The 23,967-nt window shown below is 35.3% G+C and overlaps 2 protein-coding genes across 2 annotated transcripts; both read left to right on the top strand.

The window, feature by feature from the left end:
- The first annotated feature begins 9,671 nt into the window (after window positions 1–9,671).
- LOC104215077 (patatin-like protein 2) lies at window positions 9,672–14,068 on the top strand. Its single transcript, XM_009764825.2, has 7 exons — window positions 9,672–9,828; window positions 12,076–12,269; window positions 12,343–12,607; window positions 12,699–12,857; window positions 12,938–13,237; window positions 13,515–13,714; window positions 13,803–14,068. The coding sequence occupies exons 1-7, from the start codon at window positions 9,718–9,720 to the stop codon at window positions 13,855–13,857; spliced, it is 1,284 nt and encodes a 427-aa protein (XP_009763127.1). The 5' UTR covers window positions 9,672–9,717; the 3' UTR covers window positions 13,858–14,068.
- Window positions 14,069–15,325: 1,257 nt separating this feature from the next.
- On the top strand, window positions 15,326–15,897 carry LOC104215078 (calmodulin-like protein 30). The gene is made up of 2 exons (XM_070166659.1): window positions 15,326–15,559; window positions 15,604–15,897. The coding sequence occupies exons 1-2, from the start codon at window positions 15,326–15,328 to the stop codon at window positions 15,895–15,897; spliced, it is 528 nt and encodes a 175-aa protein (XP_070022760.1).
- Window positions 15,898–23,967: the final 8,070 nt, after the last annotated feature.

Below are 23,967 nucleotides of genomic sequence, written 5' to 3'. Positions count from 1 at the left end.
GAATTTGATTGAAATCGAATTTTTGCACCCGAAAGAAGGAATCCAAAGCTTGTCTTGTATGTGAGACCTACACTCCTTGCTCTTTAGGTGACGAGTGGGGCCCAGTTTTTTTTTTTTAAAGTTTAACGCGGGGGAGGGGGGGGAGGACCAGCGAATCAGAATTTTTTAAAAGGGTGTTCTCGGTTCTGTGGTCCAAGGAAGAAGAAGGGGGTTTATTTTATTAAAGTTGTTCGCAGTATTATACTGCATTTTACTTAAAATGCAGTATAGTACTGCGAACAACTTTAATAAAATATAGCTGGGCCCAGATTTTAAGTAAAACGCAGTATAGTACTGCGAATTACAACAAATTTTTTTTTTAAAAGTAAAACGCAGTATAGTACTGCGTTTTATTTTAACGGCTAAATTTCTGTTAAAGTAATTCGCAGTATAGTACTGGGTTTTGTCTCATTTATGTAACTTTTTTTTTAAGTAGTAAAAAAATCTTTTTTGTCCAAAAAACCATCAAAAAAGTTTCGGATTGCGTCAGCACTTTGTTGCTTTTCAAAAACTGGCTTTGAGCGCCAAATTACGAAAAAAACATATATATATTTAATATTATCTAAAAACAAAAACGTGATTTTCATTAATAAAAATATTAAAAAAATATCTCTTATATTTGTTTGAGATTTGGTAAGATTTGTGAAAATTAGGAGTTGGAAAGACAATGAAAAAAAAATCACGGTGAAGAAGAAGGAACATTTGTTTTAAGGGAAAAGGTTCAAAGGGGGTCGAAGATGGGACTATTGGCTATGACGATTTGTTTGGAGATGTCGCTACTAGAATATTTTGGTGGTGGAGTTCGGCAGCGGCTCGATTTCAGGTAGTGGCGGATGGCTATAAGCTTACATGGTGCTTTAATGGTGGTTTTGGGGTGAGATAAAAATTAATAGGGATAAGGGACGGTGGTGCTACTGGGCGGATGAACTCAAAAATTAAGAACCTGAACACTCATATTCCATTTAGAGTTACAACCACCTCTCAATATAAATCTGATTAATACTGCCTTTAAGTCTAAATCATATGATCAGTAGAGTCTAATTCCTGTTAGCCTTACTATGTCTTGATACAACAGAATTAACTTTTCTGCTCTAAAGGCCTTGTAAAGCCTTTTAACATGGTGGGAATCTTACCGCCCAAATCTTCAGTAGGGGTGTTAAAAGGGGAGGGGTAAATGGGCATAGGAGATTTGGAGATGGGAAGGGTGAAGTGGTAGGAGGGGAGGGGTAAAATATGATTGGAGTGGTGAGATGGCATGCCATGTGACGTCTCCAAAATATTAGACCATGTGAGATTTAGTGGGCGTTTGGACATAAGAATTGAAAAATTCCCAAAAAAAAAGTGATTTTTTTTTCAAGTAAAAATTGTATTTGAAAATTAGAGATGTGTTTGGACATGAATATAATTTTGGGTTGTTTTTGAATTTTTGTGAGTGATCTGAGTGAACATTTTGAAAAATAACTTTTTGAAGTTTTTTAAATTTTCGAAAAAATTCATCTTCAAGTGAAAATTGAAAATTTTATGGCCAAACACTGTTTTTAAAAAAAAGTGAAAAAATTCTTATGTCCAAACGTGCTCTTAATCTGCCATGGTGGATCTCTGTTAGAAATAGGGGTATTTTTTATTAGTTTGCTGATGATAAGAATAAATTTAGACGGAAGGTAAATGTAAACTATTTTTTAGTACAGGAATAAATTTGAACCTTTTCTGTTGTTTTAACGGCTAATTTCTTGGTTGAAAATAACGTGGATACTGCGTAAATAAAATTAGTTAGAAGCGTAATTTTGTTTTAAACATTAAATTTCTCTTTTTGCTTCTAAGAAGAAAAATTGTAACATTTCTCCCATAGCAGAAAAATTACTTCTTCTATTACTCAAAATTATTTTTTTTATCTTGGCCTAAAATCATTTTTATTTTATTTTTAAAAATACCTTTTTGAAGAAAAGTGCTTTTGGCATTTGCTTTAAGTAATGTAGAAATCAATGTGTTATTTTTGTGATATATAATACTCCCTCCGTCGTAATTTATTGATCAGGCCCAACTATGCCTTATAAAAAAGACAAGCTGTCGTTGCAAATATAATCCGAGTATTTAGCCTAGAGTCGAATCCCACAGGGAATTAACCTACCAATTACTTTTGTCAGACTCACTGAATTCTTCGTAATCAACTTCCCAGATATTTTGAATAACACTTGGTGATAATTATACTAACTATAACTGAATAAAATTAAGTAAATTAAAAGCTCACTATGACTGAGTTGTAAACAAATAAGAGAAGGATCTAAGGTTGTGATTTCCTCTATTGATGGAATCCTTTCCTGTTATGTTTCACATAGATTTGCCTAACCGTCTTTATCGATCATGAGCACTCTTACTACCGTAAATCTCTCCCGAATAATTACGATAATTTACTAGATGCACTCTCCCGAGTTACGCTAGCTGGCTTTTATTACAGCTCACTTAGATCGCACCCAAGGTTTCGTTATCCCTAGTACCACCTTTAAACCCTCGGTTATTGATTTCTCATATACTTTGGGAGTGGTGTTGTTCAACAGCTACCTAAATATGAACTCTCTCCCGAGTAATACATATTAAATAGGCACAGCTAATTGAGAATCCTATCAATTAACCACAATAAGAACATGGTTGAATAAATAGAGATTAAACTGGGTAAACTATATTAACACAACAAGAAGTTCATCCCTCAACAGGTTCCATCAAAATCCTAGACTAAATAATTAGCTACTCATAATCGTGTTCATAATAACAACAACAAAATTCATCATGAATGAAAAATACAAAAGGAAGAAAGGTAGAACTAGATGTCGAATTATCCTCCTTCCCTTTTGCCTCTTCTTGCCTTTTACAAAGCTATAAAAACCTTGATAATCTCTTTTTAGGCGAGCTGGACCTCTTATAGGTTAAGTGGAATTACCCCCCAAACTTCCAAGTTTACCCCTGAACTTCCTGCTCTCTGGATTGACTAGCGCGGCCGCGCTCGAACTGCGCTAGTGGCCGCGCATATTGCATAGTATACTATCCCATTTTCCTACTCTAGCACGGTCGCGCTTGGCCCGTGCTAGAGTGAATCTGCATTTTCTCTCTTCTTTTCTTTCTTCTTTCACACATACTCAGCTCCAAGGGGTTTTCCTTGCTTTAATTTAGCGCCAAACACTGTCCTAAGTCCTCATAAGCACAACGTGCTCCTGCAAAACATGAAATTCACAATTAGAGCCAATTTATCGTCATTTAACCATCCTAGAAAGGTGAAGCATAGTAAGTTGGGGCATAAATAGTCGCCAAACTACATAAATCTAGTCTATTTTCAACACCCCACACTTAATCATTGCTAGTCCCCGAGCAATTTACCATACTCTATAAAGATTCCTTCACTAAGCTTTTCCTTAACGTATCACACCAAGAACATATCACCAAAGTTGCGTCTAGTAGTGTAACATCTTTGCCTCAAGAGTCGACTTCTCACGTGCCGTGCAATATTCATACTTACTCAAGTTACTCTATACAGAGGTCAAGACTTATCTTTCCTTCGTGAATCAAATGCCCTCACATCACACAAGAGAGTAGTTCCATTGTTAATAATATTAAGAACAATTAGGAATTTAGATAGAGAAAATTCGCTCACTCTCAGAAAGAAAATTCATATGCCACACAGATGCTTCATAGGCTTGCCCTTAGTTTATTACTCTACTAATCGAGCCTATTCATTCTAAGATCAATTAGGACTTCATTTGGTTGTAATGTAGGCTAAGGGACAGGTAGAATATATTTGGATATAGTGACTAACCTCCCTAAGCACTTTTAATACAATCACTCTCGCATTCAGAACCATGTCAGACCAGACATTCCACCACACTTCTATTTATAATACCCCAAACTCCATTAGATGCAATTGTATCAAGTCACCACTTATCAAGGACTACATTTACTTATTTTCTTTTCTCTTTTTTTTTTTCTTTTTTTTAAGTGGCTCTTATTCTTTTATTTTTCAAAATACTGTACATTTTTTCTATTTCATTGGTTCCACTCAAAAACCAAACCACCACCCCACACTTTAACTTTTGCATGTTTTATAACCATTCAAGTGCTCATGGGAGGTAAAGGGGTTCAAACAGATGGGCCGTTCAAACAATTGGGTAAGGTTTGTAATGTGGCTGCCAAAGAAACAGGCTTATAGACTCAACGGGATTAACTACAATGTATCGCATTTAGGTGGATCTACTTTATATATCTGGCTTAACAAAGAAATGCCTATATCACTTCTAAGACTGAATAAAGCTACTATTTTGCTTTGCAAACACACGGGGCAAGCTCTAGGCATCAAATGCAGAGCATAAGATTGAAAACAACTCACACACACATGACACATGACTCACTCTAGATTGGCTTATCAAGACACTCTCGTTTGAGTACTCAAGTCAGTTACAAACATACAATTTAAGGCACTCTAACAAGAATCAACCACTGAGACTAAGTGTCCCACTCTAGTGTCTACTGTGTTCAGGTGTATCAACGCCAAAGGCTTCTCTTCCTATTTCAGCTCATCGCCCATAAGTACAAAACTAGAAACAAAATAAACAAAAACTAACTACACTCGGTTCAAGTAAAACCCTTGGAAAAGAACCGCGACCCAAAGAAAAACCAAGAGGGAGTTACTACACTGCCTAAAATAAAAAAAAAACTTTTCGATGTTTTCTTTAGACTTACTTCACTCAAGAAAACTATCTAAAAGATCCGTCATCAGGAAGAGTCCAAAATATTTCTGATTTTTTTTAATTTTGTTTTGGAGATTTTCTCATCGACTTAGACCCTCAAGAACCCCATCGAAAGAGATCCGTCGTCGGGACAAGTTGACTTACCTAATTTGACTGTTACTCAAAACCCCAAAAACAAAAGAAAAACATAACACAATTAAGAAAAACAAAGAAAACATAAAACAGTCAAGTTCTTACATATATACACATATATTGAAGTATCTCCCACCCCACATTTAAAAGGAAGACATGTCCTCATGGCATACAAAATAAAGAATAGTGAGGTAAAGGAACTTCCCTGATTGATCAATCTTGATCAGAGACCGTCTCCGGGTTCAGATGACATGCACGACCCAGAGCTCGTAGCCAGACCATTATTTTCTTCTCCGGTTTAACCTGCTGGGTGGACACTACATCAACACGTGTACTTAAGTCAGCAACCGAGGTACGCAACCCTGCCACCTCCCGCTCTAAGGCTGTGAATCGGGTAACCCGACCAACCTCAGATGGTTTTGCAACCTCTGCAATCTGCTCATAGGCGGGTGACTCGGCCCTTACTTCTTCCTGCTCATCCTCCCCTTCCTCATATTCATCGAAGTCAGTACTATGATCACCACCAGGTGCCACAGGCTCCTTCCCAGTAGTTACTTTATCAGCTCGGAACTTGGAGTCTCTCGGCACTATCCCATCCACATTCAAATTTTCCGGCACCCGAGCTGCCCGGCAAAGCCTAATGACTAGGGAAGGGAAGAAGAAATCATACCTCTTCACTAGACAACGTAAACATCTCCTCGTGAATAAGCTTGGCCACATCAAAGTTGTGACCATTTATAAAACACCAAATTAAAGCAGCTCGAGGAGCATTCACTTTCGTGGTATTGGAAGACCGATCAGGCGGTTGTTGATGACATACAACCAGCACTTCCCTTCAAAGGTGAGCGCCGCGGAATGAAACTTCTTCCCATATTTTATCTATACAATTTCCTTGCCGAGTACACAAATAGTTTCAAAGAACCTATCCCACTGGGTGTATCTTCTACCATACAGTTCATAATAGTCGTCAAACTCCTCCACAGGTTGGGGCAGCTGGTATATCCTACGAATAACCTCAACAGAGGCATTCACAGCCTTTTTGCACACTGGTTCTAGTTGTTCAGTTGATTGTTGTTGTTTGTTTTTCTGGTTGGCCCGATTCAAGGCCTTGAAAACTTTTTCGGAATCTGATAATGCTTCAAACACTTCACCAGTTCTCGATGAGTTTCTAGGCATGCACCTGTACAACCAAGTTAACAAACGTTAAAATTTCAATGTATGGATTGAAAATAAAGAAACCTGACTACACTAAGAATTTTTGTATTTCTTTCAACTGTAATTGATAACACCGTTAATTCCTCGGCAACGACGCCAAAATTTGATCACGTCCAACTATACTTTATAAAAAAGACAAGCGGTCGTTGCAAATATAATCCGAGTATTTAGCCCAGAGTCGAATCCCACAAAGAATTAACCTACCAATTACTTTTGTCAGACTCACTGAATTCTCCGTAATCAATTTCGCAGATATTTTGAATAACACCTGGTGATAATTCTACTAACTATAACTAAATAAAATTAAGTAAACTAAAAGCTCACTATGACTGAGTTGTAAACAAATAAGAGAAGGATCTAAGGTTGTGATTTCCCTTATTGATGGAATCCTTTCCAGTTATGTTTCGCATAGATTTGCCTAACCGTCTCTATCAATCATGAGCACCCTTACTACCGTAAATCTCTCCCGAATAATTACGATAATTTACTAGACGCACTCTCCCGAGTTACGCTAGCTGGCTTTTATTACAGCTCATTTAGATCGCACCCAAGGTTTCGTTATCCCTAATCCCACTTTTAAACCCTCGGTTATTGATTCCTCATATACTTTGGGAATGATGTTGTTCAACAACTACCTAAATATGCACTCTCTCCCGAGTAATACATATTAAATAGGCACAACTAATTAAGAATCCTATCAATTAACTACAACAAGAACGTAGTTGAACAAATAGAGATTAAACTGGGCAAACTATATTAACACAACAAGAAGTTCATCCCTCAACAGGTTCCATCAAAACCCTAGACTAAATAATTAGCTACTCATAATCATGTTCATAATAACAACAGCAAAATTCATCATGAATGATAAATACAAAAGGAAGAAAGGTAGAACTCGATGTCAAATTATCCTCCTTGCCTCTTGCCTCTTCTTGCCTTTTACAAAGCAATAAAAATCTTGATAATCTCTTTTTGAGTGAGCTAGACCTCTTATAGGTTAAGTGGAATTACCCCTGAACTTCCTGTGCTCCGAATTGATTAGCGCGGCCAAGCTAGAACCGCGCTAGTGGCAGCGCATATCGCATAGTATACTATCCCCGTTTTCCTGCTTTAGCGCGGTCGCGCTAAGGCAGCGCTTGGCCCGCGCTAGAGTGAATCAGCATTTTCTCTCTTCTTTTCTTTCTTCTTCACACGTACTCAGCTCCGAGTGGCTTCCCTTGCTTTAATTTAGCTCCAAACACTGTCCTAAGTCCTCATAAGCACAACTTGCTCCTGCAAAACATGAAATTCATAATTAGAGCCAATTTATCGTCATTTAATCATCCTAGAACGGTGAAGCATAGTCAAGTTTGGGCATAAATAACCGCCAAACTACATGAATCTAGCGTATTATCACTTATGTCAAACTAACTTTTTATATGATGATACATATTCTATATGTATTTGAAAATAATTTTATTTTAAATTTTTTATTTTAATGAAAAGCTTTTGTAACCACAAATACGTTATAACATATTTAAGACTATAAGTTTCAAAACTCTTATAGTCATACAAATGATGTGGTATATTTAAGATTATAAGATTCAAAAGTTCTTCTATTAATCTTTCTTAAACTTCACGCTGAATTAAACTAAGTTACATAAATTTGATTGAAACAAAAGTACGAAAAAAGTGTATGTGCATTAGAATAGGAAGATGAAATTACCTAAAAACAAACGCTTTATTTTAAAGCAGGTGTACATAGATCGGATTGGTTCGATTTTTATCAAAATCAAACCAAACCAACTATATCGGTTTGGATTGGTTCGGTTTCATCGGGTTTTTTGTTACTTAAATATTATTTCAATTTTACTTTGTTAAATTTTTTATAAGTAAATATATGTTTAGTAAAAATATAAAAAATTGACAAACATATTATCATTTAAAATATTCTTATGGGAGAATTTTCTTAATAACACATAATAGTTATTTTTTTAGTCTGACAATAATTTTTCATTGATGTACACTTTCAAGGTTAACCGAACTTAGTAATTAAACATATAAATCAATATGATACCTAAATAATAAAAATTACTTCGCATTCGAAAAAGATATAAGAATTTAATAGATCTTAACATATGATATGAATATGGAAGAACAAAGAGATTGGCGCATTTCAGTAACACTTGATAAGAAAGTGATCATACAACCCATTATTTAATGTTAATAAATATGGAATACTTCATATTCTATTAAATATTATATCCCGCAAGAGAATTTTAAATATTTCTAGATATTTTTTAAAGAAAATTCTATATAATATCTTAAAAGTATATATAAAAATTATATATTTATATGTCGGTTTGGTTCGAGTATTTTTACTCAATACCAAATCAAATCAAACATAGTCGAATTTTTTAGTCGGTTTTGGTTTGGCTTTTCGATTTGGTGCGGTTTTCCGATTCTATCGATACACCCCTACTTTAAAGTATGCACCCTTAAACAATGTTCCTGACATAATAATTAGTTCTTGGAAGTTAATTTAGAAGCTTCTCTTGACAAAATAATCACTCATTTTCTTTGAAGGAGTACACCTGCTGGCCTCGTTCAAAGATACCACGAAGACTATCCTAACCGTGCTCCTTCTTTAATCCAAAGAAACAAACGGAGATGAAAAACAAAAGCTGAGTTTAATTCGTTGAATTGTTTGCTAGTTATGGTATGTTTTTTTTTTGCTAAAACAGTTGTGGTATGTTTGCTATGGCAGAAAGTATTTTTCATAAAAAAAATATTTTTCAAAATAAAATTTTCCAAAAAATAATTTTTAGATATTAGTTTGGACGAGTAGAAAAATATTTTCTAGAAAAATATGTATTAAAAAAATTAAATAATATCAACAAATTGGAGTGTATTATTTTAGTGAAATTTTTGAGTAGCTGAAATTATTTATAATGTCTAGATGCATGTTAGTTAAAGCAAGTAATATAAAATTAAAAAATCAAAGTATTTTGTATGGAAACTATCCTACCAAACACACCCTAGGAACAAGGAAAAGGTATATATACCAGAAGAATAGACTCATTTATTTACTTCTTTAATAGCCAATTAGATGAGAAAAATTAGAAGATAATTAGAACTTATTAAACATAAAGCCTCTGAGAAATGAAGTGGCATTTACTAGAGGAGATTATGCGTAGGAGAGACGGATCCAGAATTTAAATTATATTGGTTCGAAGTCATTATATTTTTAAGTCATGGTTCATATCTATTATTTCTTACAATGAATTTTTACACATAAATTTATGCTCCGCATCGAAAATTTTGGATTCAGACGAACCCGGGCTTTCAATTGTTGCATCTGCCTCTGAATGCATAGGCGTTGTGTACGACGTGTTGATTTTTTCATGACAACTTGCAGAGTATCACCACATTTGTAATCCATGCACCAAAAACATTGTATACTTTCCCCCGTCACGAGAATTGCGTTAATCTCGATGACAAACTGAATTTCAAGTAAGGTAAAGCAAACACTTTGCATTGCTCCGCCACTATAAATACTCCTACTGTAAAGGCACTAAGAACTCAGATTGCTAAGCTTAAACAACTGAGATATTCAAGCATGGCTAGATCATCCCAAGGAAAGGTGATAACTATTCTTAGCATTGATGGTGGAGGTGTTAGAGGGATCATTCCCGGTACAATTCTTGCTTTTCTTGAATCCCAATTCCAGGTTAGTTAACACGCATACATATATATATACTGTACTTTCTTATAAAGAATATATGTCTACCTGTACACTTTAATTTATAACAGATCTCAGGCTTGATACAGAAAGCTAGCTGCCTTGTAGGTTAATTTAGTCTAATAGTATAAAAATTCTTTACATTATGAACTTATTGTAGGATTGCGTATAGGTGTTCGTAACACGCAGCGGAAGACAATAACAATCCTAGACAGATCTTTTCGTGTTTAAAAATTTATTAACATGTCAATAGATCGGATCTAAGACGTACCTGGTGAAGAAAGTCTCGTTTCAAATTCTTTGATAGTGCGAAGACTCTATGCGTATCCATACCGAGGCCGATCCTTACTATCAACTCTATGATCAATGAAATCCGTGAACAAATTGAACGAAAATTACTATGCTGAAATTCTTCTCAAAGTTTCAGCCCGAAAGTAAAAGAAGAAAACTAATTTTCTTATAAAGAATAGTTCTTGACTTTTTGCGGCACACTTACACGCTTTTTTCACACACCTCATGTTTAGGACTAATAGGTATTTATTATAGTACCAATTAATAATTCATTCCCAGAAGGTTTAGGAAATTTTGAGGCGGTGACCTACTGTAGCACAAGACCAAATTTGGACTTCTCCACAATTTTCATATGGAAAACAAATCTCATCCCTAGCGACAATTAACGAGGCACGCAGCAACGACAAACTTTTCCTTTTGTCTTGTTGTGCCCACATAGTATGTATGTATGTATGTATGTATGTATGTATGTATGTATGTATGTATGTATGTATGTATGTATGTATGTATGTATGTATGTATGTATGTATGTATGTATGTATGTATGTATGTATGTATGTATGTATGTATGTATGTATGTATGTATGTATGTATGTATGTATGTATGTATGTATGTATGTATGTATGTATGCATGCATGCATGCATGCATGTATGTATGTATATATATATAATGATAATTAGTTTATCCAATGGTTAGTCAAGAAATATAATTCAATTTACTATTCCAAATAGAAAATCAATTTATTCACAATATTAATTATATCCTCTGTGCTAGCAAAGAATATAATAATATTTCATTTGGACTAATAATTTAATATATTTGACTAATTAAATTCTTTAATTTAATTATCAAATAATAAAATAATTAATCCTTTAGCAAAGATCAGAACACTCGTTAGTGTGCGACCCCATAGGTTCAATACTAAGCCGGTAGTAAATTGATCACATCAATATACTAATCAAGGGTGGCGTCTAGCAACACTCCTTAACGACCGGATAGAATGAAGTATACAATTTACTCTCAAGAACCAGTAGAAGAATAATGTAGTAATTCCTTCCGTCCTTATAGCTCTGAGTCACCCTAGGATATGGTTCAACTGTCAAATCCTAATAGGCGATCAACTATGTGTTCATGTCAAATATAATCGACCATCGAATGACCTAAGAAACTCATTTCTTCTTTCATTCAATTGCCCTGGCCAAGGTCTTGATTTGATCGTTTATAATTCATGACAACATGGAGCTTAAACTCATTACCAAGAGTTGACAGATTCCATCTTGATCATTCACTAATTCTACAAGCATTTAATCGTACCCAATATCCTTTTCAACTATCGCCCTAGGGCCATAGGTGTCTGGTATCAAAACACAATAAATAACTTGTCAATTACTATGACGATCTCATGTCAAAGGAATATCTTACATCACATTCTTCAAGAGAATATCCTATTGACAGTTTATGGTAATTCTAACCATTAAGAATTATCCAATGAGTCGGTTCAATGATCATATCTCTATATGCATCATCTATCTATGTAATTTAGTTAATGAGATCAACTAATCTTTATCCCATAAAGACGATCACATAAATATTGATCTAACCGGATTACTAATGTCCAAATTAATAATCCTACGATCAAGAACAAATTTAGATTAAATTATAAGAAACTTTACTCTCATTATCATGATCTCCATCACAATGTCAAGTCTCAAAATTTAATCAAGGACCTTATCAAATTAATCAAGCAATTAATAACAATGATAAAAGAATATCAAATGCCATACATATTTTATATCAAATAACGTTCACAAAATTATGTTCAAATCATCAAATATGATATTGGATCTAGGGCATATCTACTATATCCCTAACACTTATGTCTCGTACATATTCCAAAATTCCCTAAATAATTATGGTATGAGTTATGTACATTTTTCCACAGAAACTTGACGGAAGTGATGCTAGGATCGCAGACTACTTTGACTACATAGCAGGGACAAGCACTGGAGGTTTAGTTACCGCAATGTTAACTACCCCAAATGAAAAGAATCGACCTTTATTTCGTGCAGATGAAATTACTGAATTCTATCTGAAGGAGAGCCCACATATATTCCCGCAAGATAAAGCAAAGCCCCGGTATGCATCAAATTTGCATTAATTTAACCAGGTCTAAAACTCTGCTTATTTATCGTGTGCCCTCTACATGCAGGTTTAGCATTCCCGGCTGGGATACTGTAGTTAATTGGGTTAAGGACCTTTACAACAGATATCTTGGCCCTGTATACCATAGTGCCGAAAAAATTGTTGATTGGATCGAGTCCATGTTGTTTCGTCCTAAATATGATGGAGAGTATTTGCGTGGGAAAATCAAGAATATGATTGGAGATCGAAAGCTTAGCCAAACACTAACTAACGTTGTCATTCCTGCCTTTGATGTTCATGAGTTTCAGCCAGTTATCTTTTCATCTTTACAGGTCATTTTAATTTTCTTTTGGTTATAATTATCCCTGCTTAATTTTCTTCATTAATGATGGATGATTTATTTTACCACTTGACATTATACAGGCGAAAGGGGACGATTCAAAGGATTGTCTACTAGCAGATGTTTGCATCTCTACATCTGCAGCACCATATTACCTTCCTCCTTATCATTTTGAAGTTAAGTCGTCCAAAGGTACCAAAATATATAACACCGTCGATGGTGGTGTTGCGGCCAATAACCCTGTAAGTTACAATTGTGTACACAGTCATATATGATCATTTTACAACATCACTATTAATTGACAAATAAAATTGTACCAAAGACTTTGCTAGCAATACGAGAAGCAACACAAGAGATGTGGAGAAGTTCATCATCAAGTAACAGAGCTATAGATGATGTTACATTTGTTATACTTTCACTGGGCACTGGATCAGCAAAAGGGGTTCTAAAATTAGACGTTGATGACGGTAAGACGTGGGGATTGGTCAATTGGTTTTTGGGGCCAGGAGATAGCACTCCCCTCATTGATGTTTTTGAGTCTGCCTTGAGTGATATGGCTGATATTTATACATCTATGTTCCTACATGGCACTCCTTCAAATGATACTTACCTCAGGATTCAGGTACTAAAATGTATTGCTGTCTCTTCCATTTTATACGATGGTATTTATTAGATAATGAATTTAAGACAGATTTTTGACACTTATCAAAAGTACCTTAGAACTTGTAATCTTACGCATGTCATGTTCTAACTATAAAAGCATGTCACCAAGGATGAAATCAGTAGGTTAAAGTTTAAAAGTTTTTAAATACAAAAACGTGTCATTCATTCCAAGATTCTTTTGTCAAATATTTCCTGTTTGTCTTTCTGAAATGGATCGGAACATTATTGATCATCAGATTGATGGGTTGAAGTATGAAGATACAATGACTGACAATGCAAAAGAAGAAAATCTGAGCAACTTGGTGGATATAGCAAATGACCTGTTGAAGCGCCCTGTTTCTTCCGTCAACTTCGAAACTGGTTTTTATGAACCCATCTCAGACAAGCGCAAACCTGTAGGAAAAGCCGATTGGACCAACGAAATGGCTCTCGTTGAGTAAGTTCACCTTTTACAAGTACACATTAATTAATATCATCTTTAATTTGCAAATAATCTGATTTTCCTGTTTCTCTTGGGTTTGTAGGTTGGCAAAAAAATTGTCAGATCAGAGAAAGCTCCGCCTCAAACAAAAGGCTTGAGCAATCCCGTTGTAGTGCTGAAGCTCTAGGTTAATTGCTGGAGACTTTGAAAATAAATACTCTGGCTAGCTTTAGGTGTCTAACATCTCTTTGTTTTAGACTGTAATTGCCGGATGATAATAAACTTAAAAGTTTAATGCTGAAATAAGATAGTATCTCTTTGTTTAAAGGCAAATGATGAACATCTCTGCACCTGTTGAGGCTTTTTGTTTTTCTTTTGTATTTACTTCTTACTTTTTGTTTATATGATTGAACTGCAAATTTTACAGTGAATTGGGAAATAATATTTTCTCATCCCCTTCTCCTCCAAAAAATAAGCTACTTAAGACTTGGAAAGTAATGCTAAAACATTTTTTTGGCTCAGTCACAAGTCACAACAAAGTTTTAGAATTTGGCGAATAAGAAAGCAATGGCATATCTCCTCTCCCTTTTACACATGATTGGAGAATTAAACAAGATAATTGAATATTTCTTCTGCACCTAAATGGGAGGAATAAACTTGATAAATCCCATGTCTCTAAATGCCAAAAAGATATATGAGAAAAATCTCATAAAACCCTAGGTATTGGCTAAAGTTGAAGCTATTGACTGAATTCATTTTGGATTTAAGTTTTGCAACTGACAGTATAAAAAACTTTTATACTATCAGTGCAATTTAATTGGTTTTTAGTAAGTTATCAATTTGAGCCGAGGGTTTATTGGAAACAACATCTCTATCCTCACAAGATAGGGTAAGGTCTGCGTACACACCACTCTCCCCAGATCCAACGCTATGGGATAATACTGAGTATGTTATTTTTGTTGTAAGTTATCAATTTATTTTTCAGGTTACTATATCAGACTTGATATAAAAAGTTACCTATTATTGTATCAATTTTGCTTGATGGTGTAAAAAATTCATTAACTGTCAGTCCACAAAACTTAAAACCTTTTTTATTTTGGAACCCTAGGAAAACTCGTAGCCGCTACAACCTCTGCCACAACCTCTGTCCTTCGGGTGAGCACTCTATGCGCACTAGATACCCCCACTATGTAGTAGCCCGCAAACCACACAATTGAGGTGGCTCAGACCTAGGGGCCATTGAGGTGGTTCGAACTTGCGTCAGCCTGTGTGGACAGTGCCCTCCAAACCCAACTGGGCCGTCCCTTCGGGACTAAAACCGTTTTTTCCTAAGCATCTTTTGCCTATCCCCAATTAGACAGATGAGGCACTTTATGGCCGGCTGATAAGAAGGATATTTTGGAAGTTTAGTGGATAATGGCATCAAGGAAAGAAAGGAATAGCAATGGTGTTATTCTTGTTTCTTGAATGCCTTTAGGTTCGGTTTAGAATCTATGCCCAAGCTTTGCGCTAAGTTGCAACCAATACCGTTAAATCTTGGTTTCTTGAATGTTATATATTCACATTTCACTACAAGCCTACAAGTTGTAACATCAAAGTAAACCAACAAAATTCAACTTATTAACAATGTCGAATACTACTATAAGTTTCCTCTATTTTCGTTTCAACAGTTTTAGAAAGTCATCGTCCAAATCTAGCCCATCATTTAACCTGTCAAAGGTAAAGAAAACGCCAACCATGTCGTTGCCTAATTTCCGTCCAAAAGAGGAGGAAATGAAAAGGGTGTTTGACAAATTTGACACCAACAAAGATGGAAAGATCTCAAAAGAAGAATACAAATCAGCCATGAAGATGATGAGAGTGGAGAAAATACGAAAACTTATGACGTTGGCGATGCATTTCAGGCTGCAGATACTGATGGGGATGGGTTCATTAATTTTGAGGAGTTCATGAGAGTGCAGAATCTTGAAGGTGGTGTGAATCCAACTGATATTAAAAGCGCATTCAAGGCATTTGATTTGGATGGTGATGGCAAAATTAGTGCAGACGAATTGTTGCAGGTTCAGCGAATGCTAGGAGAAAAATGTAGCTTGGAGAATTGCAAGAAAATGGTGAGAGGTGTTGACGCCAATGGGGATGGACTTATAGATATGGACGAATTTGTGACCATGATGACGCGCACCATGAAACTAGTCTAGAGTCCAGGGATCGATTCACTCTGTGTAGATTGATTTACTTTCTTCACATTTGCTTTGTTTGCAATAAATATCCTGTTTACTGATATTTAAGTTCTTATGCTAGTTGAATTTCAAAAAGAACTCCCAAGAAAGATATAGAGGTTCTATTGTAGCAATATCATTTTAAATTACTATGATCTTATTCTGAACCAGAAGTGATCCCCTTGACTTGCAAAATTAAGTAACAAATCTGCCAGTAAATTAGTTTGTCACTGTTTATTGGCCTTAGCAACCAAAAACACAGTGAAATCAGGAGCCATAACATTCTTAATGTCCTTCTAATGCGAATAAAGCGGGTCAAATAGAAAGGTGCAGCCCAGTGCACTGAACTCCCGTTATGCACGTGGTTCGTGAAAGGGTCTAGCAGCCTTATTTGCATTTCTGCAAGAGGCTATTTTCATGGCTCGAACCCGTGAGCTCCTGGTCACATGTCAACAACTTTACCAGTTACGTCAAGGCTCCCTTCAAAGTTGGTCAAATAGGAAACTTAAAAAACAATGGAGAAATTGCACATAAAGACAGAGGAAAGATAAGTAGAACTTGATTCTAAGATCAAGTTGCACCATTTTGTTGAAGTGAGATGCTGTTCATGCATCAATGTTCATACTTAAAAAGGTATTCTAGAAAGATTCCATTGTTAATTTACTCCCTATTATTGGAGTTGGAATAAAGTTGTAAGAATCAGCATCATTTCAAACACAAAATATCAAAAGATATTCATATTATTAGGATGGTGTTTCCATCATGAATTCCCTTATCTTGAATAAAAGTCCAAAAGTAAAAGATGCCTATCAAATTTTATAGTTGATTGATTCCCTAGCACTTGAAAAGTTTGTGCAAATTTAACAGCCAGTAGAGGATAGTCCACGATTATCTTTCATACAAGAACAAGGCATCATGTATATTTTGTAAATGTCTATGCAACTTTAATTTGCTCTTCATTATAGGGCTAACAAACTAAAGGAGAACAGATGGCAATAATGAGTTGTTTCGAGCTTCCAGTGCAGCAGCCAAGTAGGGATATGTCAGTGCAAGAATTCAAGGTGTGGATTAAGCAATTCGACATGGATCATGACAAGCGTATTAGCCGCGAAGAACTAACAGAGGCACTTCAGAGTCTACACATATGGTTCAGCTCATGGAAGGCTCGTCAAGTTATGAAAACTGCTGATACTGACCATACAGGTTTTATTGATAACAGAAAAGAAGTGGAGAAACTGGTAAACTATGCCCAACAACGTTTACACATGAAAATCCATCAAAGTTAATTAGTTGTGAATATTTCTACGGCTTCTAGTTGTTAATGCTTCTCCTTTGATGGGATTGTGTTGTCATGGTGTTTTTTTTCTTCCTTTTTTTCCCCTTAAGCATTCAGTATAGAAGTTCACTTGCAAACTAATCAAAGTTCTTGCCAGATAGCCTCACTAAGGGATAAAACGCTTTCTATCAAGAAAACTTGATTTGGAGTGCTCGAATGAAACTCAAACCTCTAATTAAGGGTCGAGGATCCTAACCATCGTATCATACTTCTCGTGGTTGATGTCATGTTGTTATCTATGTAGCGTTATTGCTCGTTTTGTACATCAATAAAGTGACAAATTGTACTAGTGAACTCACACGGTTATAGCCAGAACCATGAGAAGTAACGGTTAAAAGTTTGCCATTTTAAATTTGTTTGTTGGTTTTCTTTTCTACATGTATTTCTCTCTATCAATTGAAAAGTAAAAGTTATACTCTCACCGCTTCAATCTATGTGAATCTATTTCTTTTTTAATTCATGTCAAAAACAATGAATCTTTTTCATATTTGGAAATGATTTAACTTAATGGAATGATTTATAGCCACACAAAATATATGTGTCTCATTTTACATCACAAGTTCAAAAGTTGTCTCATTTTTCTTAAACTCCGTGTCCATTCAAATAAATTCACATAAATTGAAACGGAGAAAATATAATTTTACAAGTACTCAGACTAGGGGTGTCAATGGTTCTGTTTGACCGGTTATTTTATAAAATTTGTACTATACCAATTTTTCGGTTATTCTATTATATATAACCAAAATTAGACTTTTCGAAACCGTCTCAATCACGTCGGTTTCTCCTCGGTATCGGTTCGATTCAGTTAATTTTCGGTATTTTTTTAAATGTCAGGTAAAGTTCATCAATAGAAGTAGAATGCAATAACATACATTATTTTACGGACTTAAAAAACTCTCTAGATATTTTTACTGTTTAAAAGGTGATGAATTAAAAAAAATGAAAGATGGCTAGAGTATAGATCAGTGTTGTCAAAGGAACGCTTAAGCTCTTAAGCGAGGCTCAAAACATGTTGAGTGCTTTGCCTCGCTTTGTGGGCGCTTTAGTATCACATCAAGGCTCTAAGGCATACTATTCCTTGTCAATGAGTGTAATCATGAAAAGGTGACATTAAACAATTGATATTTTACTTTATCGTAATTTTTTCCAATTTTTTTATCCATATATTTGTTATTCATGCTTATAATTATTAGTCTTGGACTACATATACATATTTTTACTTTTTCTCCAGTTGCGCCTTTTTTCATTAAAGCTCATGCTTTATTTGCGCTTTTAGCCCCAACGGACCTTAGAGCTTTTTTGCGCTTTTCACTTTTGATAATATTGGTATAGATCCATCAACTATTCTACAACAACGTAAAAGAAACCAAGCAAAAGCAAAGAAAATATAAATCACACGAGTGAAAGGAAACATATTCAATACATTGTAGTTTGCAACTATCACTAGACTACTTTGTGTCTTGCTAATAAAGATACTTGAAATAATTTAGTTTAAGTAGAAGTAGCATAATAGGATTTAGGAATTAGTATTTTGAGCTTAATTACTTATTGGCTTGTAATAGTTTTCATAATTCGAAGGCCCAAAGAAAAATTTAATGCATTATTATTATGTTTGAACTTACTAGATAAATATATTTTCCACATGTAAAATTTATTGGGTACGGTTCGGTATTTTTTTGGTTTATTTTCGGTGCAGTTATAGATTTATATAAAAACCTGCGGTTTCTTAAAAGAAACATAAAAATCGATTCGGTACGGTACGGTTCGGCCGGTTTAGTCGGTTTTTAAATATCCATTGACACCCCTAACTCAGACATCGATGTAAACAAAATTACATAAATTGGAACTAATTATACCACCAAAATTAAGGAGCATTAAAGCTTGAATTGTAGATGTTGCATTGAGGCTAGGGGTGGCAATTTGAGGCCAAACACATTCAACCCGTCTAGGGATTAATGGGTTAGGTAATGACATTAGCTTATGGGTTTATTTGGGCTGGGTCCAAGTTAGCCCATCATTTTTTATAGCTCATTCTGACCCATGAAGTTCATCCAAATACAACCCATGACGCTCACCCAAAACAAAGGGATCTCAACCCAACTTAAAGCTTTTCTAGAAATTTACGTAGTCGCCCCATCATTAGTCATTTATCTAAATTTAAAAATGAGAATCAAGGTTTTAATATTCGATTTTGGGCTCCTTATTTAAGACTTAATCGGAGTTTAATTTTTTATTTTATTTATAAGTTTAACTATTCCAAAATCAATGTCAGATATATGCGATTAATATTGCAAATATAAGTTACTAGAAGTTATAAATTTTATCTAAAATTTAGTACTATATTACTTGTGCAAGCAAATTTGAACCTCAAATATACATATTCAGATATTTATACTTTGAATTTCTCTTTTATTCGTTCGATATTTGTGCTAATTGGTTTCATGTTCTAATTTGTTTTGTTTTTGATTTCTATTTTTACGATTTAACTCCAGTCTAGAAAGTTATAAAAGCTCATGAATAGTTGAGTATAAGATAAATCCATGTGTTTCTTAGCTAAATTAGATATATAACAATCCATCGTCGTGCATAGAATGAATAAATTATGAGGAAGCTAAGAAAGTAGGAAACATACATAGGTGTATAAAAGGTAAAAGACTTTTTTTATGCAAGATAGAGCATGATTCTAAAATATGGGTCTAGTTGGGCGGGTTGGATTATGATCCATTGTTTAACCCATTTTGACCCAACCCATCTTAGCTCAAGTATACTTAAGACTGTGTTGGGCAATGACCCATTTAATGACTCAACCCATTTTGACCCGCCCAAATTCAACTCAACCCATCCATTTGTCACCCTGCATCCTTTAGTAAAGAATGTCTTATAGTTCTCAAAAAAGAATGTATTTATACAATAGACAGATACCACATAAAGATGATACAATAAAGTAAATATTGACTAGGTACAAGAATTAAATTCGTAAAATTACCATAGTATATAACACGAACTCACTTATAATCAAATTATGATTATAGGCCGACAGTGCTTGCAGTTTTCTTGGCTTATTACCCCGGAATATAATCATTGACCTCCATTTTTGTGGCTCTTCCAACTTAAACAGTTAGGAAAGTATAAACTCCTAAAAGTTTAATCTTATGTGCCATGAAAATATTTGATCTCGAATAAATGAACTCAATCTGGAATACAAAAATGGTACAGTTCAAACTAAGGCTTCCAAATATAGATAACTCCAGTCTCCTAAAACTAAGGTTGATTTAATACGCTGAAATTGATTAGTTTTTCATTTTCGTCTTTCACAGGATTATTTTCTTTCAAGGGAGAAAAGTGAGTGGTGGACTATTATTTTTAAAATGTTTTGGGTTATACTTGTAAGTGATATATATCTCCTTGTTTTTTTTCCTTTCTATGGTTACTTCCTCCTCATTTAATGCTGAAAACTATCAAACTGTTTGACGCTAGTTTGTTAAATAACACTAATATTAAATTATACACTCTTTTACAAAATTCATATCTATTTAACTAATCAATTTAAGAAGAAATTACATCATATATCAATTGGGCCATACAACCCATTCGAAAATAGCCCACATTTGAAGAGGGCATTTACATCTATATTCGGTTTTTATGTCACGTTTTAACTTGTGCCCGCTTTGCAAAAAAAATTGCAAGCGTACCCGTTTTTTCGCATAACTTCAGCATATAGAGCTGAAATAGCAAAGACAATCACGCAAAACTTCAGCATTCTAGTAAACGGGCCTGATGTAGCAAGTGTGCTGAACCAAGTGTGCTGAAGTTTTTGTTTTTTAACTGGCGAGCTGAAGTTTTTGTTTTGTAACTGGCGAACTTCAGCTCTAGAGCTGAAGTTTTTGTTTAGTAACTCGCGCTCTAGAGCTGAAGTTTTTGTTTTGAAACTGGTGAACTTCAGCTCTAGAGTTGAAGTTTTTGTTTTGTTACTCGTGCTCTAGAGCTGAAGTTTTTATTTTTGTAACTGGTGAACTTCAGCTCTAAAGCTGAAGTTTTTGTTTTGTAACTGGCAACTTCAGCTCTAGAGCAAAGACTGGGTTAAAATCTTGTTTATTAAAATCTCGTCCTCTCTTCTACTGGAATTAGTCGTAATTTTAAGTAGGCAACTTAATTAAGCCAGAAATTATTCTTTTACATAGTTTGACCTCGATCATCAACATACTTTGGGAAAAGAACAGTATTGGTGTCGAATGTTCTCGGAGAGGCAACGTTCGAGGAAGGCAGTATATACTTTATTACGAATTAAGAACAAAACATAAAGATGCACTTCACATAACAATGTGATTACTCAAAAATAGTCTGATAGTCTTGTGTTTTTGTTTTCACATAAGAACAACTGGGCTCCCTACTTTTCAATTTTATAGCCCATATTTATGACAATCATCCCATGAACTGAAGTTTCATAGTAGCACCAACAGCAGCAGAAGAAAGAAGAAGAAGAAGAAGAAGAAGAAGAAGAAGAAGAAGAAGAAAACGAAGGAGGAGAAGGAGGAGGAGAAAGGGGGCTGAAATTATTAAAAAGTGGGTACAAGTTAAAAGTTTTTTTAAAAAAAGGGTATAGGCTAAATGGGGGTGACCAAATAGGGCGCCTGGTGCAATTTTTACCATTTGAAGCTCTTATGTTGTTTAGCCCAGGTTGTATATGTTTTGAAATTTTGTTTTCACCCGGTAGCCCACAAATATTATTAACGGTTTTCCCTTTTAATTTTTTTTTCTCTCTCTTCTTCTCACGCTTTTCTCAGATAAGTACGAGGGCAACCACTCCTTCATTGTTGGGTCTCAAGTAATTTTTCGAGCTTTCACTCTTTGTCACGACCCGGATTTCCCACCATCGGATGTCGTGATGGCGCCTACTATCAGAGTTAGGCAAGCCAAATATTTAAAATACCTTTCCTGCTTTCTTTCAAACAATATAATAAACGAGACAAAATTTAAGCGGAAGACTTTAAATCTAAAGCAACTGAAAACCAAAAGTGCGGAAGTTTAATACACATCACTACTCAAGGTCTGGTGTCACTAGCTCACGGACTACTACAGAATACTACAAACAATGTCTGAAAGGAAATACATCATGTTTATCTGATACAAGATGAACAAACGAAAAACATGGAAAGAGACTTCGGCTTGCGAACGCCAGCTAGGCTACCGCGAGAGTCACTGGACTGAAAATAGCTCCCAGAAGTCCTACTGCTGTGGTCCGTAAGCTGCTTCCTGATCTGTGCACAAAAATGCATAGAGTGTAGCATCAGCACAACCGACCCCATATGCTGGTAAGTGTCTGGCCTAACCCCAGCGAAGTAGTGACGAGGCTAGACAGGACCTACCACAATTAACCTGTACAAATATATATACAAGTGTAAGAAAACAATAACAAGATAATACAAAGTAAAGCTAGGAGGGAACATGCTATCGGGGAGTAACAGATAAAAATGAAATATCGGAAATAAACAGAAGAAACTCCGGATCCCATAATATCATATATAAGTGGACGGCGTGCCACATGATCCCATAATATCATATATAAGTGGACGGTGTGCCACACGATCCCATAATATCATATATAAGTGGACGGCATGCCACACGATCCCATAATATCATTCGAAACATCTGATTTTGTAAGGAGAGTCCCATTAGGGGAAATCAACAACATATCACTCTAACCCGGCAAGGGTACAACTAACAGCACAAAATATTCCGACAAGGGAGAGTATATATATATCGGTCTACACATCCCGGCAAGGGAGTAATCACAACACATTCTCTTTTTAAATCCCTTCTTCCTCAACTAACACATTCATGTTCGAGCTAACGCTCCAAAAGTACACCAATCACAATTTTTACCTCAACCGTTCACATTATATGAAACTCATCAAATAAGCAAGGAGATTTTGTCACGTTATTCGAATTAAAAGCAATTAGGACTCACGGTCATGCTAGACTCCGGTGCATAGATAACCGTCACCATGCCTATACACCGTACTCCACATTAGCAAGTAGCAAATAACATCCTAATCCTATTCCCTCAAGCCAAAGTTAGAACAAACACTTACCTCGAATGCTCCAAACTCAACTCACGCTTCTAGTATAGCTTTACCTCTTGATTCCACCACCAATCCGCTCGAATCTAGTCATAAGTTACTTAATCACATTAATAATTACTAAATGAATCACTCCCCATGCATGAAAATAAATTTTACAAGGTTTTTCCCAAAATGGTCAAAAACACCCCCGGACCCACGTGGTCGAAACTCGAGGTTCGGACCAAAACCCGGTTACCCATTCTCCCACGAATCCAAATATATGATTTGTTTTGAAATCGGACCTCAAATTGAGGTCCAACTTCTCAATTTGTAGAAAACCTAGGTTCTACCCAAAACACCCAATTTCCCCCATGAAAATCTTTGATTTGAATTTGAAATCTTGTTAAAAGATGTCAAGGAATAAAGAAATTAAGTTAGAAATCACTTACCAATCGTTTTGGAGAAGAAAAGTTGTTTGGAAAATCGCCTCTTAGGTTTTGGGTTTTTGAAAAATGGAAAAATAACTGAAAATCCCGAATATATATATTTTTGCTGGGGGCTGGCGCGGACCGTGCAGAAATGCACCGCGGTCGCGCCGAGGGAGGGAAGAAGTGGGCTTTCTCTGAACCCACCCAGCGCGGACCGCACTGA

Source organism: Nicotiana sylvestris, chromosome 2 (assembly GCF_000393655.2).
Source record: "Nicotiana sylvestris chromosome 2, ASM39365v2, whole genome shotgun sequence".
Taxonomy (NCBI): domain Eukaryota; kingdom Viridiplantae; phylum Streptophyta; class Magnoliopsida; order Solanales; family Solanaceae; genus Nicotiana; species Nicotiana sylvestris.
Note: the sequence above shows the minus strand (reverse complement) of the source record. Positions and strands in the feature narration are given on the sequence as shown.

What these genes read in the sequence shown, in the direction of transcription:
- LOC104215077 (XM_009764825.2), top strand. Translation starts at nt 9,718, where the DNA reads ATGGCTAGATCATCCCAAGGAAAGGTGATAACTATTCTTAGCATTGAT. An exon ending in TTCTTGAATCCCAATTCCAG is followed by an intron (nt 9,829 to 12,075) that starts GTTAGTTAACAC and finishes ATTTTTCCACAG; the next exon opens with AAACTTGACGGAAGTGATGC. An exon ending in AACGAAATGGCTCTCGTTGA is followed by an intron (nt 13,715 to 13,802) that starts GTAAGTTCACCT and finishes TTGGGTTTGTAG; the next exon opens with GTTGGCAAAAAAATTGTCAG.
- LOC104215078 (XM_070166659.1), top strand. Translation starts at nt 15,326, where the DNA reads ATGTCGAATACTACTATAAGTTTCCTCTATTTTCGTTTCAACAGTTTT. An exon ending in CAGCCATGAAGATGATGAGA is followed by an intron (nt 15,560 to 15,603) that starts GTGGAGAAAATA and finishes GATGCATTTCAG; the next exon opens with GCTGCAGATACTGATGGGGA.